This window comes from Echinops telfairi, unplaced genomic scaffold (assembly GCF_000313985.2).
Source record: "Echinops telfairi isolate 266 unplaced genomic scaffold, ASM31398v2 ScPeMD7_1;HRSCAF=3_0, whole genome shotgun sequence".
Taxonomy (NCBI): domain Eukaryota; kingdom Metazoa; phylum Chordata; class Mammalia; order Afrosoricida; family Tenrecidae; genus Echinops; species Echinops telfairi.
In genome coordinates this window covers 80,419,574-80,435,905 of record NW_022103896.1, presented here as the reverse complement: position 1 = coordinate 80,435,905, position 16,332 = coordinate 80,419,574, and the positions used below count along the sequence as shown (strand labels likewise).

General features: G+C 40.8%; 1 protein-coding gene across 4 annotated transcripts; it reads left to right on the top strand.

Moving 5' to 3' along the window:
• Positions 1–5,105: 5,105 nt before the first annotated feature.
• CLXN (calaxin) lies at positions 5,106–15,682 on the top strand. Of its 4 annotated transcripts, none has more exons than XM_045286192.1 (6): positions 5,106–5,221; positions 9,033–9,191; positions 10,188–10,292; positions 10,948–11,099; positions 11,259–11,363; positions 14,024–15,682. In XM_045286192.1, the coding sequence occupies exons 1-6, from the start codon at positions 5,164–5,166 to the stop codon at positions 14,033–14,035; spliced, it is 591 nt and encodes a 196-aa protein (XP_045142127.1). In that variant the 5' UTR covers positions 5,106–5,163; the 3' UTR covers positions 14,036–15,682. The 4 variants fall into 4 exon arrangements, with proteins under 4 accessions (XP_045142127.1, XP_004697821.1, XP_045142121.1 ...); XM_004697764.2 differs by having other exon boundaries at positions 13,598–15,682; XM_045286186.1 differs by lacking the exon at positions 14,024–15,682 and adding an exon at positions 11,537–12,700.
• Positions 15,683–16,332: the final 650 nt, after the last annotated feature.

Below are 16,332 nucleotides of genomic sequence, written 5' to 3'. Positions count from 1 at the left end.
CTTGTTTTCATATTCCATAAATGTATTTCAGCATTGAATATAATTAATGGTGGTGGGATAGTGGGCAAAAAGAATCTTTACCTCGGAAAAACGTGGTTCCATATGCTTCTGGTTTAATGGTCTTCCTTTCATAGATGAGATAAAAATGATGCCCCCCCCCCCTTTTGTTCTGAACCAAAAGGCCTGTGGATGGTAGCCAACAAATACTCAAAGTAGGGCACTTGAATCATGGATTTCTGAATTGGGGTGCTGCTTCGGACATAGGGATCCGAAAACCAGGGGAAAAAGTGCCAGTTAATATTTTTTAAAGCTCAAACAAAACATAAGTATCCAAAATCACAAAATCGGAAGTGTGCACATCACACCCCTTTAATGGTTTCAAATTTCATGCTCTGGGCTCAGAGCAGCGTTCCTGTTAATGAGGGTCAGTGAACTCCTGGAAATCACAAGGCCAGTGCCTGCAGCCGGGCTTTGCATGGCTGGTTAGAACAGCTGCACAGCTCAAGAGAAAGGACATCTCTGATAGACATTTCCATCCTCAAGAAACATTGCAAAACACATGTGTACGCTAAAATTTCCAGGAACTACGTGTGTCTGTGCCTCAGCGCGGCCCAGACTAAGCAACACCGCCTTCAGACAGCTCATGTTCCTGGGCTATCACTGACAGGAGATGCCCCACATCATCCCCAAGTCTATGACATTTGTGTGCTGTCTAGATAAAGCTTTCAGGAGAAGCTTTGTAAAATGAGCACTCCCCAGAGGAAGGCTAGAGACACGGGGAGAAGAAAAGGTCTACTAAGAGGTGTAGGCACTAGCATCCAGCCGCAGCTGACTCTTAAAAGACATTTCCTCACAGGTTCCTTGATGCCGGGAACATCTGCTTCCTTACTTAAAATGAACATTATTGCCAGTACAATCAGTACATATCATATGCCACACCTTCATTGACTAATCATATCCTTAGTAAGCCAAGGGTATTTCCCTTACCAGTAATCACCACTAACCACTTGATTTTTAAAAAAATTTAAACCGGTGTTAACACTAGTGAACATAGCATGTCTATTTTTGCAGAAATTCAGTTTAACAGAAAATCCGTTGCTGCACCCACGTGTTGGAACACTCACACACACCCATATACACTGTCTTACACACTCACACTTACATTCCACAGTCACTCTATACTCTTATACAGTTCATTACAACCATACACTCACCCAGTCCTATGCCCACATTCCCACACTGACACACACATACTCTCCCGCGTTATTATACACATCACAGTCACAGTCATATGCACACTCACAGTTTCTCACGCATTTCCACATGTATACACACTTTCACACATACACACACACATGTGCGCAATCACTCACTTTTTCACACACAGTACCACACTCAAACCCTTGGCTCCTAGCTCCAGATCCATGTCTGAAGAGGGTGTGTCAGCGGGCTGGGGGATTCCGGTCTAATCTACTCCATAGGTCTCTCCAGGCATCCAGGGAAGAGAAGTCCCCACCAAGTGCTGTTGCAGCGTCCAAACCTAGTTCTTGATAAGGCAGGTGCTGTGAGCAAACGCACAGTCTGGTAAACGTCCAACCTGATGAATTTTGTCAACACGCTCCATTAATACTGGTAAAAATGGTGTTATAATACTTCAGAGATATAGATAGAGGATACATATTTATAACTATAAATATAGAGTAGAGAGATCATGTAGTTCGCAGCCTAACAGGGAGAAGAATTTCTGAAAGGAAAGGAAAGTTTGGGTAAGTGAAAAAAAGGAGAGTTCTTAGGCAGAGCATGTTGTGCTTGGAGGAATTAAGTCGACATAAAACCAAAAACCCACGGCCATCAAGATAATTCTGACACAGAGCGAACCTCCAAGATGGACCGGATCAGCTCCTAAGCTTTTCAAGGCAGTAGACCACCACTTATTTCTACAGCTTCAAACTGCTGACCTACTGGTTAGCAGGCAAGCACTTTAATCACTAAGGCACCAGGATTCCTTTCATTCTAAATAGGGTAGTCCAAACAGACCTCTTTGAAGGATGGTCAGAGGGGTGGGCTGAAAAATATGCAAAAGTTCTCAGGCAAGAGTGCGTTTGGTGGGGTTGAAGCACTGAAAAAAAGCTCATGGGACTACAGGTAAGAACAAAGGGGAAATTGGCAAAGAAGGTTAAATTGCTTCAGCTTTTCATCACCATTTCTACAAAATAAAATTAGCAAAATTGAATTTAAATTGTGTAGGTAACTATTCTTTCTGTTTTCCTTTTATTAAAGCCGTTTCATAACAGACATGTAATATACTTGGAAATCAATTCTATGATGTCATTTTCTAAACAGTTTCCAAATGCCTTCTTCATAATAGGGTCCACATTAAGTAAAACACTTTGTTTAAGGCAAGACCTAAGCTATTTATCATGGCAAAATTCCAAACAATTTTAAGTCAAAGGGAAGATTGTTTTGTGCACAAAATTAAAAGAAACATTTATAGTGTTAATAGCCACTTTAATGTATATTTTAAATGTTTTATATTAACAAAAGCATTGATTGAATTTTGAAAAGTTCTAAGATCAATTTAGGTACAGCAAAATGTGCCATGTAAATTAAATGGGATGTTTTATTATTCCATTATTGATAAATTGATATGAAGTCATCATTCAGGTTTAACTGTCTTGCTTTGAGAAATACTTTGGGAAAAGCAATTGGAAATAAAAAGTAATAGGTTTTGGGGTGGTTTTATTTTATTTTTTTTACTCAGTAAAAGCAACTTTAAACCACAAAGATAATTTGCAGTTTGACTTAAAATGTTCTCTCAGACAAACCAAACCAAATCAAATCAAATGCACTGCCACTGAATTGGTTCCAACTCATCGTGACTGTGTTACAGAGCAGAACTCCTCTGTAGGGTTTCCTCAGATGGAGATGGCCACCCCTTGTTTTCTGAGTGCTACTAGATGGGTTCCGAACAAGAACCCTTAGGTTAGTGGTCAGACACAAACCATTGATACCACGCAGATACTTTATCCTAGGTGCAACTTGTTTCTAAAATCTAAAAATATAAATTTCCAACACTACACAGGAATGTTACAAGGCTCTGCCCTTTACTGATGTTGACAGGGTATTCTGTATGAACGTAGCCTAAGTTTTCCTTGAGAAAGATGTCTAAGGGCTCATGGTGAGGTCTGCTGGCAGCCCGTCCTCTTAGAGGGGCGTTTCACACACAGTGCATTTGGAAAGGTCACTGCTAAAGGGATAGAACTGTGAGCAAGAGGCCCCTCACAACAGTTTGGGGTTGTTTTTTTTTGCCTTGTATAGCAGATTAAAATATTTTAACATCAGTGGTCTGTGCTATTCCCCTACATCACTTTGTCCAATTTAAGGAAATATGGCAGGTGGGCTCTAGGACTGTAGCTTACAAAGTAGCACCTGATTAACTCATCCTGATGTTGTTTCCAAGCAACTCTCCATATGATGTTGATCTCCACGGCAGGGCATCCCCCAGCAGTATCTTCTTGGCCAGGAGGCAGGCTGGTTGTATTAGGCAAGACAGGACAGCAAGTACATCTCTCCCTACACTTAGGACACGGTACATGCAAATCTACCATTCAAGATGAGGGAGCAACCTGTGTCTCTTAGTAGCTATAACTAACCACCTTAAAAATGACAAAGGCTCTCCAGTAGAATTAAAAAATAAACAAAACACTGCAGTTTCATTCACTCTCACCAAACTCACTGCCATGGAGTCGCTGACTCACAGGGACCCCATAGGACAGGGCAGAATTGTCCCTGTGGGTTTCTGAGACGGTAACTCTTTCTGCGAATATAAATCTGCCATGCCCATCTTTCCATCTGTTCTCCAGAATCTCTTCCGAAATTCCAGAGCTGTTAGGTCAGGCGGCATAGAGGGAACACTATTTAATTAGCATACTGTTGAAAAAGAATTCTCCGAATTGCTATCATTTCATACGGTTAAATCTCCTTTCCAATAACACAGCCTCACCAAGAAGCATCTGCTCTGGTTTCCAACAGCGTCTCAATCCTCGTCCTGACACACAATGAAACAGGAAAGGCAAAACCAGGCCTACCAAGTGGAGCCATTGCAGTGTGGCTTGCTACACATGGCTGGCAGAAATTGTCTGCTTTCATTCTAAAGATGGCAGTATGTGGACTGTTAGATCGTTTGTATTCAAATACCATTGTCCCCTTTGAAGTCAAAAGAATGCGCACTGTGTGGAGATGGGTTTTGTGCTCCTGACAGAACAAGCCCATTACACTGTACTCTTAAAGAGGGTGTGCCGTCAGTAAAGAAGGGCAACATCCTCCCACACAAAAGCTGTAAGGACTATCCTCCGCTGGCAGTCAGAATTTGTCTTTCAGATAACTAAATGATCCGTTCTCCAGAGCTTATTTCCATCAGGCCAGTCTGGCGGTATCTCAAGTTGAAGTTCTCAAGTTTTCTCTGCTGGGGAGAATGCCTCATCAGAACGAGCTCAAAATTTGTCGATGCCTTTTCTGTTGGGGTTCCCTAAGCGCCCCCGCCTCCGCCCGGGATCATCTAGAGGGGGACCTATTTTCCTCTTGCCTCCAGTCACAGGACAAACTCCCTTCTAGCATTTTATCAAAAAGGCTGGGCGCAAAATGGGCGACTGGACCTGACTCCTTAACTCCTGCGCTGCACAACAGAGCACTTGGGCTCAAGGCTGGGGCGCGCCAAAGATTCCTCTATGTCCCTCTCCAGGTTAAATGTGCTATTCTCACTACCTAGCCCCTCTTCCATCACACGGGCGCGCGCAAACACATGTAAATGTAAAAGGAAACTTGAATATTTCGGTCATGACTGAACATTACCATAGGACGCCTGACTGCGTCTCCCCAAGGGGATTTTTGAGACCATCTAGCGCATGCCCCTGCTAGGGAGCCAATCGGTGGTCAGCAGAGCAGTTGCTATAGCCACACAGTGTTGGGGCTTTGCTAACACTGCTCCCCTCAGCCCGCGGCCAATCGGCGGGCTGCTGAGCCGTTGCCATGACCACACCGTGTTAGGGCTGCCCAGGCGCCCCGCCTCGGGAACCAGACTAGCTGCTCTCGCCCCAGGACGCCCAGGGTCCTGGCAGCGCTCGCCGAGACACCAACCACGGCCACATTCCCTGAGCGTCCAGCATGAACCGCAAGAAGCTGCAGAAGTTAACGGACACCTTAACTAAAAATTGCAAACATTGTAAGTAAGAAGCAAGTGCGAGATAGTGCAAATGTCTGTTGCTTCCTGCCTCCACTCTGTATTTGACCTTGGAACCCCATCCTGCTGGTACTTTTCGGTGGCCCTTCCTAAAGAAGTCTAGAAGTGAATCCTGGCGGTGTGGTCTGTTGGGACTGCCCCCCACGCCTAAGATCATTAAGGACCCTTCAGACAGCCATCACTCTCACGCATGTACTTTCTTCCTTTCTGAACACTTTTCTTATAGAAAAGCGGATTTGGTTGTAGTATCAGACAGAGGCATAAAATACATACAAAAGAAGACCACTAAACAGTATCACAATCAACCTACTTCACCCTCCCGGAGACAAGGAACCTAGAGAGAATGGTTCGCAATGTTTTTAGGAAAAAGGAGTGCAAATGGCACAGGAAACTATCTCATAGCAAGGAGATGCTTGGTAATCAAAGATCTCAACAAAACTAAATGCATGGTAATGAACGTGTGTCCACCTTTAAACTTCCACTCTCCAGTTGCTGGGGTGAGGGGGGAGGGGGGAGTGGGGGTTGAAAGGAGACTTAGAGGTGACAAGAGTGCTTATTAAAGTTTTCTATCTTAATAGCATGTCTTAAAAGGAGGCCCTAGAACTTTATAGGAAACTTCCAGACACTTCCCAGACTGAAAAGCATAGTTCTTTGGGGACATGGATGCCATGATGAGGGATTAGATGAGGAAGGTGTCGTCTGGGGAAGAAGCTTCTAAAGTGTGGACTGATTGTTTTGTCCACGTGAAAAAACAGGAATGGCCATGATCCGAGTTTTAATTTAAGGGATTATTATACTTACTATAATCTGATGAGAGTTTTTGTTCTTCTCACCTATTGTTTTCCTTAAAATGCTTTATTTCTGGAAAAAGGCCAGGTATTCTCTAAATATCTAGTGACACATTAAAAAATAATCATAAACAATGCAATAACTACTGTATAAAACACTGAATCTGATTTAATTCCAGTTCAGTAAATTTGCCAGGGAGGAGAGCTAGGGTTGTCTACCCCCATGAAGATCTATAGACCTGGAAATGTTTTAGAGGGCCACTAGAAGCTGGAATTGGCTCAATGGCAGTAGGCAGTGTTTGTGGTATATTGCAAACGAGTCTATTTTAAAAGGTAAGTGGAAATGGAGTATAGTCAACTTTTTTGACTTACGTCAAATAATTTTTAAGTAAGACTTACAAACATTGGTTACTATGTTTAATTCCATAGAGACTGTTAAAAATCACGGATAATATAAAATTTCTTTAAACATATGAGCGTCCCTACAAGTTCTAATTTGTTTTTAGTTGCTAGATGATGTTGTCCGCAGGGGAAATGGATACTCTATTGTACAATTGGGGAAAAACAGAATCTTAAGAGATCATCTATTTAATCCACTCTACAAATCTGATCTAGAAGACACATTTACACTATTCCTAAAAGATGAAAATCCATTATTCCCCTTAATTTCACTTCTAGAATTTGAGAAACATATCAGCAAGAACTTTTTATGGCTAACCTACTGATCATTCGGGTAATAACTTAAGATCATTTATATTTCAGGCATGATTGAAAAATGTTCCATTAGCACTTGACACAGTACACCATCATCATACAGCCCTTTTTTCCCTCGCCATTAACAGCTCTTATTAATTATTCTTATTTATCATAGTGTTTAATCAGGTTACTTACTAATTCTTTTAGATGTTTATCCCAGAAGGGTCAATGCTGTTCTTCAATTGTACCATGCAAACCTAGCAGTAGCGCTCAAACCTGGCAGAGAGCAGGCCCAGTGTGGTGAGGTGCGTGTGCTGAGTTCCTATACACCGTGCTCCTTAATGTACACACAGCTTCACCCTTGTTTCTTTTTAAACACTCGAGACATTTGTATAATAAAAATGTCTTCGTTGTCCATACTTTATCTTTTAATTTACGTTTATATTCCTGCTACAAGACCATCAACTTTGGTTCTACAGACTTCAAATGGAGCGTGGGACACTGCCCCTAAAGGGTTCTGTGGAAGTATGTGTAGGTATGCGTATTTGCGTGTGCTCAGCTCACTGCCAGCAAGCTGATGTGGACTCATAGCAACCCCATAGGCCCCTGTGAGTTTCCGAGACTATAACTCTTTATGGACGCAGAAAGCCCCGTCTCTCTCTGAAGAAGTGCCAGGTGGTTTCAAACGTTGGACCTTCAACATTGCAGCCCAAAGCATAACCTCCATGCCACCAGGTCTCAAAAGAGTATAGCTAGCGATAGACATTTTACATTTAAAAAAGACCTTCCTCCAAAGCGCCGCTAATCAGTTGCATGTAAATTTTCAAATGATCCCTAGCAGGAGCCTTATCGGGTACTAGAATATTCTTAGAGTGAAGTGACTTGGTGCCAGCATGCAGAAATTCATGGTGTCACCTTTCCCCTCCTGGGCGTGGCTTTTCTGGCACATCCTGCTCTCTGCAACTCTGCACCCGCTCCTATTGGTTAAGGCAGAGAATGTCACTTTACTCAGTAGTGTGCACTGCATCCTACCTGCATGTACCCAGACTGGTGGGTTAGGACCAGAGCGGGTGAGGAGTTACCTGAATGATAGGGAAACCAGCCCTAATGACACCGCTGCGATACCCGCCAGCCCCTACCTGCTCCTTTACTACCTCAGACTCGGATCATTGTGCTGTCGGTCCTGACACTGTCCAGGGGTGTAGACTGTATCCACACATTCCCATGCCATGTACAGAGGGGGCTTCAAAAGTTGTGGAAAATTGCAATGAAGATAGAGTGGCATTTTCTCACGCTTTTTGAAGCACCCTTCTACTTAAAATCTCCTTTTTATTAGAAAATAGATGATTCTGGTTTTCAAATGTCTGCATATGGGCTCACTAATGTTAGATTGGCATGGAAGGATCCTTGGTGGCACAGTGGTTAAGAGCTGGCTGTTAGCTGAAAGGTTAGCAGTTTGAACCCACAAGCCAGAGATCAGTCGAAGAGGGATGTAGCAGTCTGCTTCCATAAAGATCAAAACAAAACAAAATTCATAAGGGAAAAAAATCCTCATTGCTGGTTTTCCCTGTCTGTAATCTTTAAAGAAGTAAGGCAGGCCATGCAGTTACTGGTAGATTCTAATCACCAACCTTGTGGTGACTAGCTGGGGTCCTTAATCACAGTGTCAGGATCCTACGTGGCACTTCTGTGGGCTATCGGGTTGCTATGAGTCAGAATGAACTCGACTGGCAGCAGCAATGGCTTTTTCATTTCAACTGAAAACTATTGCCTGGTTTTCAAGACTTGATGTCCATTTCCTTAGAAAAATAGGTTAGCATATATAGTTAACATATAAAATTCATCAATACAGGTCATCAAAATGCTAAAAAGGAACATTTTTTAAAAATGTTTTTTAGTTTTGCTGACATACAATTCACATACCATACATTTCAATGATTTAAACAAATTTAAGAATTGTGGATTAACTTCCTCTCATTTTGTAACACATCAACCTGCCTTGCAAAGGCTAAGATCTGCTCCCACAATCATTATTTAGGTAATTTTGCTCATAGATCTTTTTCCTGCACACAACTTTACTTCTGTTTAATATTCAATTCCTGTCAGGAGGTGATACTTCTTTTTCTTTAGTGGATAGTGTACCATTGGTCCTCCTCTGAACTCAGGAGTCTTAGACCTCAAACTAGAAGAACATTCTGATGACAATTATATATTTGGGGTGCTTGCTTGTAGCCTCGCTAATTCTGAACGGAAGGTAGAACTTAATAGTAAGATATATTTTGTTGTATCTCCGTTCTGTTCTTCTCTAGTTAATACATATGAAGTGAACTGCCTAGTCAACCTCTTTTATACCTTGGTGGGAGATGTAGCGGAGCGGCCTGGTGTAGTTGTTGGGCTGGATCGGAATGCATTTAGGAACATCTTGCATATGACATTTGGAATGACCGATGACATGATTATGGATAGAGGTAAGAAGACATGAAAGAATCAGAGGCCAGACTCAGGTATAACTGGCAAAGAGGCTATAGATGGAATATATATATTGATGCGATGTACATTTTCAAATACTCTTGAATATAAAATTTAGTTTTGTATAGATCAAAGGGAAAGTAATTAAAAACTCAAGTATTTAAGAAGAATGCAGTGCTAAGCAGCTAAAATTTTCACTTTGTCTCAGAAAATTGAAAAATGTTATATTTCTATTTAGTAATATGGTAGCAATTATAATAGTTTTTAAAGGATATTTAAATTATCTTCCAGCATAGAAAGTATTTCAGTAAAAATTAAAATATAGCCCTTCTCTATGTAATAGTATCCCCCCCCCCTCAGGTACCCAAATAAAAGTGTATGCTGGATAAGAATTAATGTTATCATTGATTTAAATGTTAGCACATTACTTTAGATAAACCCTGTAGATAATGTTCATTTAGTTCCAGACTGCCACAATAAAGTAAATAGCACGATAAGGTGTGTCATAATAGAGTGTCATACAAAGTTTCAGTTTCCTAATGTATGTCAAAGCTAATTCACACTACATTGTAATGTATTGAGTGTGTAATTGCATTATGAGAAATATTGTGAAGGTTGCCAAAATGGACAGCAGAGACCAGACGAAGCAAGGGCTGTTGAAAATTGCCACCCATGGCCTTGCCTGTGACATTGTTACCACAACCTCCCTTCCTAAGAAAAAGAAATGCATATCTGGAAAGCTCCATAAAATGTGGTTTGCCTGTTACATATTTGCATATTTAGGATTTTTCTTTATTTCCATAAAATACAAAGATTGAAATGAAAGTTTAAATAAGAGTTTTCTGGTAATTTGGTGCACCCATTTCTTCCTTTATCAAATATAGACCTTGGACCATGTAATCTTGAAGGTCCCTCTAGATTTTAAAGAAGGAAGTATTAGTGTAGGTCCATTCCTTAGAGGGAAAATGTGTGACATCTCGCTTCTTTCTCATTAGTGTTCCGCGGTTTTGATAAAGATAATGACGGCTGTATTAACGTAGCAGAGTGGATTAATGGATTATCAGTGTTTCTTCGAGGGTCTTTGGAAGAAAAAATGAAATGTAAGCATTCAGTTTATCTAAATATATGATGGATTTTATGATCATAGTTAACAAACCTCAAGTAGGTAAAGTAGACAATGAAGTGGGTGGTTTGTTTGCTTATTGTAATGTCCGCCGAGTACCACTGACGTGCATGGAATGAAACCAAGGTAATGATAAAAGATGAAAAATAAAAAGGTTAAAAGGAAAATTAAGAGATTCCAAGAAATAGTTCCTGCCACACAAGACTTCACAGGCATATTTTACACGTGTTAACAATGTAAGTATTCTTTTAGGTATTAAACTTTCTAATTTCTTTACTTGAATTGTGACTATTGAACAAGGGAAGATCGATTCCAATGTTCAGATTCTTAATACATAATTCATCCTGATTGCCTCTGTTTAAGAGCCCCACTCTAATCAATTTCCCTAGAATAACGAGGCGAAAATGTCCACAATATTGTCTGTTTCTATGTTTTCATAGCTGACTGTAAGAAAACATACTACAAAGATGGTTGAGTCTATTCCACTAGCATACCTGAAGTCCTTAGTATGGAAGGCAAAGGGTTCTGGGGTTGCTAAAAGCATCAGCAATGTAAATCTTTGCCTAGAAAACTTGATTAGAGAAGACGTTTGTGATAGTGTCAAATTTATAATTTGTTATTTTTTTGAAAAGATTGCTTTGAAGTGTTTGATTTGAATGGTGATGGATTCATTTCAAAGGAGGAGATGTTTCACATGTTGAAGAACAGCCTGCTCAAACAGCCATCCGAAGAAGATCCTGATGAGGGGATTAAAGATTTGGTTGAAATAACACTTAAGAAAATGGTAAATATTGCCAAATTAGAGTTTACCTTGACATTGACAGGCCAGATATGGAATGGAGTGAAGAACTGAGATTCTTATTGCTCCCTAATTCCTGCTTGTTGAAGTAAAAGCTTGAATATAATATTAAAAGTTCTTAGCATGTGGCTTGCCCTCTTTTAGGACTATGATCACGATGGGAAGCTGTCTTTTACAGACTATGAAGAAGCTGTGAGAGAAGAGATTCTTCTGCTGGAAGCTTTTGGGCCATGTTTACCTGATCCAAAGGTAATGCTGGTACTTTTTTACTGAACCATGACCAAACTATGAAAATAGAAACAAGGGAAAGCAACCCTGGATTAATTGGCTGATGAGTAGCAGATCAGATTAAGTTCCCCCATAGAGAATTCCTTCTAAATCTGAGCATCCCATTGATGAAGAATCTGTCTATTTTTTTCCAGACTATTTGTGTAGCCCAAAGGACCCCGGTGGTGTAGTGCACTGCCCAATTCATTGAACTGCCCGATCCATTGGGTTGCTAACTGAAAGGTCAGTAGTTGAACTCACCAGCTGCTCTGCAGAAGACGAGACTCAAAACCCCACAAGGAGAGTTGTATTCTGTTCGATAGGGCCAATGAATCTGTATTGGAAGAGGACTCAGTATGGGATACACCTGGCAATGAGGTTGGGCATGCATAGAGGGACCAAGTCTTAGGAAAATTGGAACCTGAATTTTGTCTTGAAATTAATGAGTGGTCAATGAAACATTTAAAGCAGGTGGAGTGATGTGATATGGAAATATGACTGCAATGGTTAAGTGCTCAGTTGCTAACGGCAAGGTCAGCACTTCAAGCCCACCAGCAGGAGAAGGGTAATATTCTGCTTCTTTACAGACTGCAGCCTTAAACCGCATAGGACTGAACTCTCTGGGGTTACTGTGAGTCACAATCAACTGGATGGCAAGGAGGGTGAGGTAGATGTTAGACTGTGTCACCTGCTGCTTACTCAAAAAGTCCGCCTAGGTGTATTGAACAGATTCTTGATTTTCCTGAAGGCTTCCCCAATTGCTGCCTTTCCTGACTCAGTAAATGGCACCCCACATACTGTAGTGTTCTGTGAGAAATCAGAGTCCTTCTAAATGTCTCTCCTGTAGCAGTACTAGCCTAACAAAGGTTCTGAAATCTGAACATCAGCTATTACTCTCTGGCTCATCTCGTCTTCCTCCTATTTGCGTTTGTTCCTGGAACTGTACCTGCTTTCCCAGTGCCCCTCGATGCCTTGGCCTTGATTGCTTCTCCCCTGAACATTCAAGGCCTCAGTTCTTCTTCCACTCCTTCACTGCCATCTTGACTTCCTTAACTAGGCTTCCTTCTTCAGCCTTTAACTTTTCTTCACAGTCATTATCATCCCCCAGAATGATAATGTACTCATTTGTTCCGTGTCTGTCTCATCACTCAGATGTGCCTTCCCTGAAGAACGCCTTTCTCTTTTTTTTCATGGTTATTTATCTATATGCTGTGCTTAACACACAGCACGTTCCCAGGAAACACTGACTGAAGGAACGAGGGAATCTCAAAAGTATTTGATAGACATTTCTGTGTTGATCTCTTGCTAACTCCTCAAGAACTGCTTTATCATTTACTGTCTATTCTCTTCAACTTCTCTTCTGTCTGCTGATACCTTTTCATCAAAGTTTAAGCATATTCAAACCTGTCCACCTTGAATCAAAGGAAGGGGAAGAGTGGGGGAGGGAAGATAAGAAAGTGAGAACTTATCTTAATTACATTTAAAAAAAAAAACACCTCATAGCAATCCTATAGGAGAGATTAGAACTGTTGCTCCGTTTCCAAGGCTATAGATATTTACAAGAGCAAAAAGCCTCCTCCTCCTCCTGCAGAGCGCTGGTGGGTTCAGACTGTAACTTCGTGATTAGCAGCCCAATTTGTCACTCACTATGCCACTAGGGCCCTTTAACTCCACCCTTGCTGCTTACTTCCATTTCTCCTGCTATTCCCTGCACCATGACTTCCTTTTACAGTCAAGATTTTTGGAAGAATTCCCTAGATGTACAACTGACCATACTGCCCATTTTCTTCCTATCTATATTAATAATGAAGACTATGGATTGTTGTTGAGTGCTTGTTCTTCAGGACCATTATCCTCTCTGATCCTGGCTATCAGATTGACTTCTCCTCTCTGCAGCATCCCGTGGGCCATTCCTCGGTCTTGTATGACCTAAGATGCTCATCGGAGGGCAGCCGTGTTTTCATTAATCTTATAGGCCATGTTCTTCATTAGACTGGAGAATGTAAAAGGTTAGGCTGACATGGATTTTTCGTGTTACTCAGAATAGAATTAGCTCTGACACAATTCCAAACATGATGTGAGAAAATCAGAATTTCTTGAGTCCATCCCCCACAGTTATCTGTCTCTCTTCACAAACTTTGAGGAGACACATAGACACTTTGTTTGGTTCTGAATTGTTGGAAATGTATACTAATTTGGGAACTTTTATTTTACAGAGACAAATGGAATTTGAAACCCAAGTATTCAAAGATACACATGAATTCAATTATGGCATATGAGCATCTAAATGTCTGTGTTGTCTCGAGAGTAAAAGAGGCACCGGCATATTGTTTATTTTTTCTACATAGCTGAGAATAATGGTGAATTGTGCATTTGGCTGGGCTGGAAAAGGAGGACTCACACATTCCATTTAATTTTGGTGTAAGGGGCAAGTCCAATAGATGGAAGATAAGAAGGTTTTAGTTAGATGATAGTTACTTTCCACAGAATATCTTTGTAGGCATGTGGCTGTCCTAAAACATCTAGATTAATGACTGGAAATTAGATAATCACATGGATTATTCGTATGAATATTCCTCATGTCCGAATAGCTCTGCGTATAGATTTAAGAATTATTGAAACTACTAAATTCCCCTGTGTAGGCAATGGGATAGATGTCAGCTCACCTCTGTGAACAATGTCCTCTATCGCCATGAGACCTCAGAAGGGGATGGTGCCTGCATGCCATTCCTGAATATTTAAATCAACACCCTATCTTTAGAAGAATTCCATACAGCAGGAAACACGAGGAAGAGATTTTCAGATCCTCATGGAATCCAGTTTTTATGGAGCCCTTGAAGATGACGTACCCCTAAAATTGATTATTCCCTGAAGCAATCATTCAACCTTGGACAGAACCATATTGTTGTGAAACACTATTGAATCTGCCCTGATTCACAGTGACCCCATATACAAAAGAAGCAAACACTTCTTGATCCTGCGGTCTTCCCACTGTCGTTCCATGCGGGAGCCCATTGTTGCAGTCAGTGTGTCGACCCATGTCTTCGGAGCTCTTCCTCTTTTACATTGACTCTCTGTTTTGCCAACCATGCTGCCCTTCTTCAAGGACTGGTCTGTCTTGGTAATCTGTGAAAGGTATTTAGTACAGAGCCTCCCCCTCCTCACTTACAAGGACCGTTCTGCCTGTGGGTCTTCCAAGACAGGTGTGTTCCTTTGTCTGGCACTCCATTCAGTCCTTTTCCCCGGCACTGAATTCCAAAGGCGTTCATTGAACTTGGGCTTGCTGTCTTCACTGTTCATTTTCCTAGTGCATGGAGGTGACGGCACACATCATGGCTTGAGTCAGGAGCAGCTCAGTCCTCAAAGTGACATCCTTCCTTTTGAATACTTTCCAAGAGGGCTTTTGCGGCACATTTACCCAACACAGTATATTGTTTGATTTCTTGACTGCTACTTTCGTGATTGTGTATCCAAGTAAAGTCCTTGACAACGTCAATATTTTCTCATTATCATGTTGATTCATTTGAAGACTTTTTGTTTTCTGTACGTTGAAGTGTAATCCAGATAAGGGCAAGTTCTTAAAGTCCTCTTTACTTTCCACAAAGAAGGCTGTGTCATCTGCCTATCACAGGTGGTTAATGAGTCTCCCTTCAGTTCTGATGCCACACCCTCCAGATAGTCTAACCCCAAAGTCGGCTCTGTCGGCACGCACACAAGGCTCTGAATAAAATGGAGAAATTTTAAAGAATATCATTTGGATAGTGGTGGTATCCAAAAAAAATTTTTTTTGTAAAAATATATTTATGACTCGAGTGATTTTAAATGGTGGTGAGGAACAGGATCAGCGCTTCAGTCTCAAAAGTGTGCCGACCCCTCGCTACCTCACAGGTTCTGTTCAGCAAAAAGATTGAATAAGTATTGTGAAAGGGTACAACCCTAACGCAAGCATACCTTGCCTTATTTTAAATCATGCAGTTATCTCCTTGTTTTGTTTAAATGACTGCCTTTTGTATGTTCAAATTCTACACGTGCTGGATTTCCCATTCTTCACAATGTTATCCATATTTTTTTATGACTCATGCAATCAAATGACTTTGCCTAACCAACAAGACACAAGTAAACATCTCTTTGATATTCCCTCTAGCCAATACCCCTGGACATCAGTAATGATATCCCTTATTCTATGACCTCTTCTGAATCTGGCTTAAATTTCTGGCAGCTCCCTGTAGATGTATGGCTGCAATCTCATTGTTGAACTATCTTCAGCAAAATTTTACTTGCATGTAGTAATAATGATATTATTAAACAATTTCTTCATTCTTTTGAGTCACTTCTCTTTGGAATGTGCACAAATATGTTTTTTCCCCAGTTAATCAGTTAGCTGTCTTCCAAATTTCTTGGCATAGACTAGTGAATGCTTTCAGCATCTCATTAGTTTGAAACATTTCAACTGATGTTCTGTCAAACCCTGCAGTCTAACTAGTTTTGCCTGAAAAGAAAGGAAGCATGCTCTTAAAGAATTGTCTATATGTTATGTGATAAGCTGAGAGCGCAATGAGTATTTGTTAATGATGTGAGACAGTTTTGAAAAGCTAGAGGAACAGGTGAGATAACCTGAAAAATGTAACCAGTATCTCTGAATTGTACATGTAGAGATTGTTGACACTGTTTGTGCTTTGTGTGTTTATTTTCACCAAGATAGAAATGGAAATATAAAAATTAAACTACTTCATTTCCTTTGGTTAGTAAATGTCATCAAAACCTAAAGACTGTTGTCATTTGGCAAGCATTTATTAAACATCGTTGCATCAGAAATTGAAGGAGACACAGCAGAATAAAAAATACATGTATATTAATATATTTTATATTGTCATTGTTTGAAGTTGCTAGATTTTGAGTTTCTGGAGGGCAGGTATTTATCCCCACACATTTTTACCTGTGTGATTGTTGG

Excerpts from the sequence above, each read along its gene's own strand:
- CLXN (XM_004697764.2), top strand. The coding sequence starts at position 5,164 with ATGAACCGCAAGAAGCTGCAGAAGTTAACGGACACCTTAACTAAAAAT. Across the intron at positions 11,100-11,258 it reads AAATAACACTTAAGAAAATG|GACTATGATCACGATGGGAA; the intron begins GTAAATATTGCC and ends GCCCTCTTTTAG. Across the intron at positions 11,364-13,597 it reads CATGTTTACCTGATCCAAAG|AGACAAATGGAATTTGAAAC; the intron begins GTAATGCTGGTA and ends TTTATTTTACAG.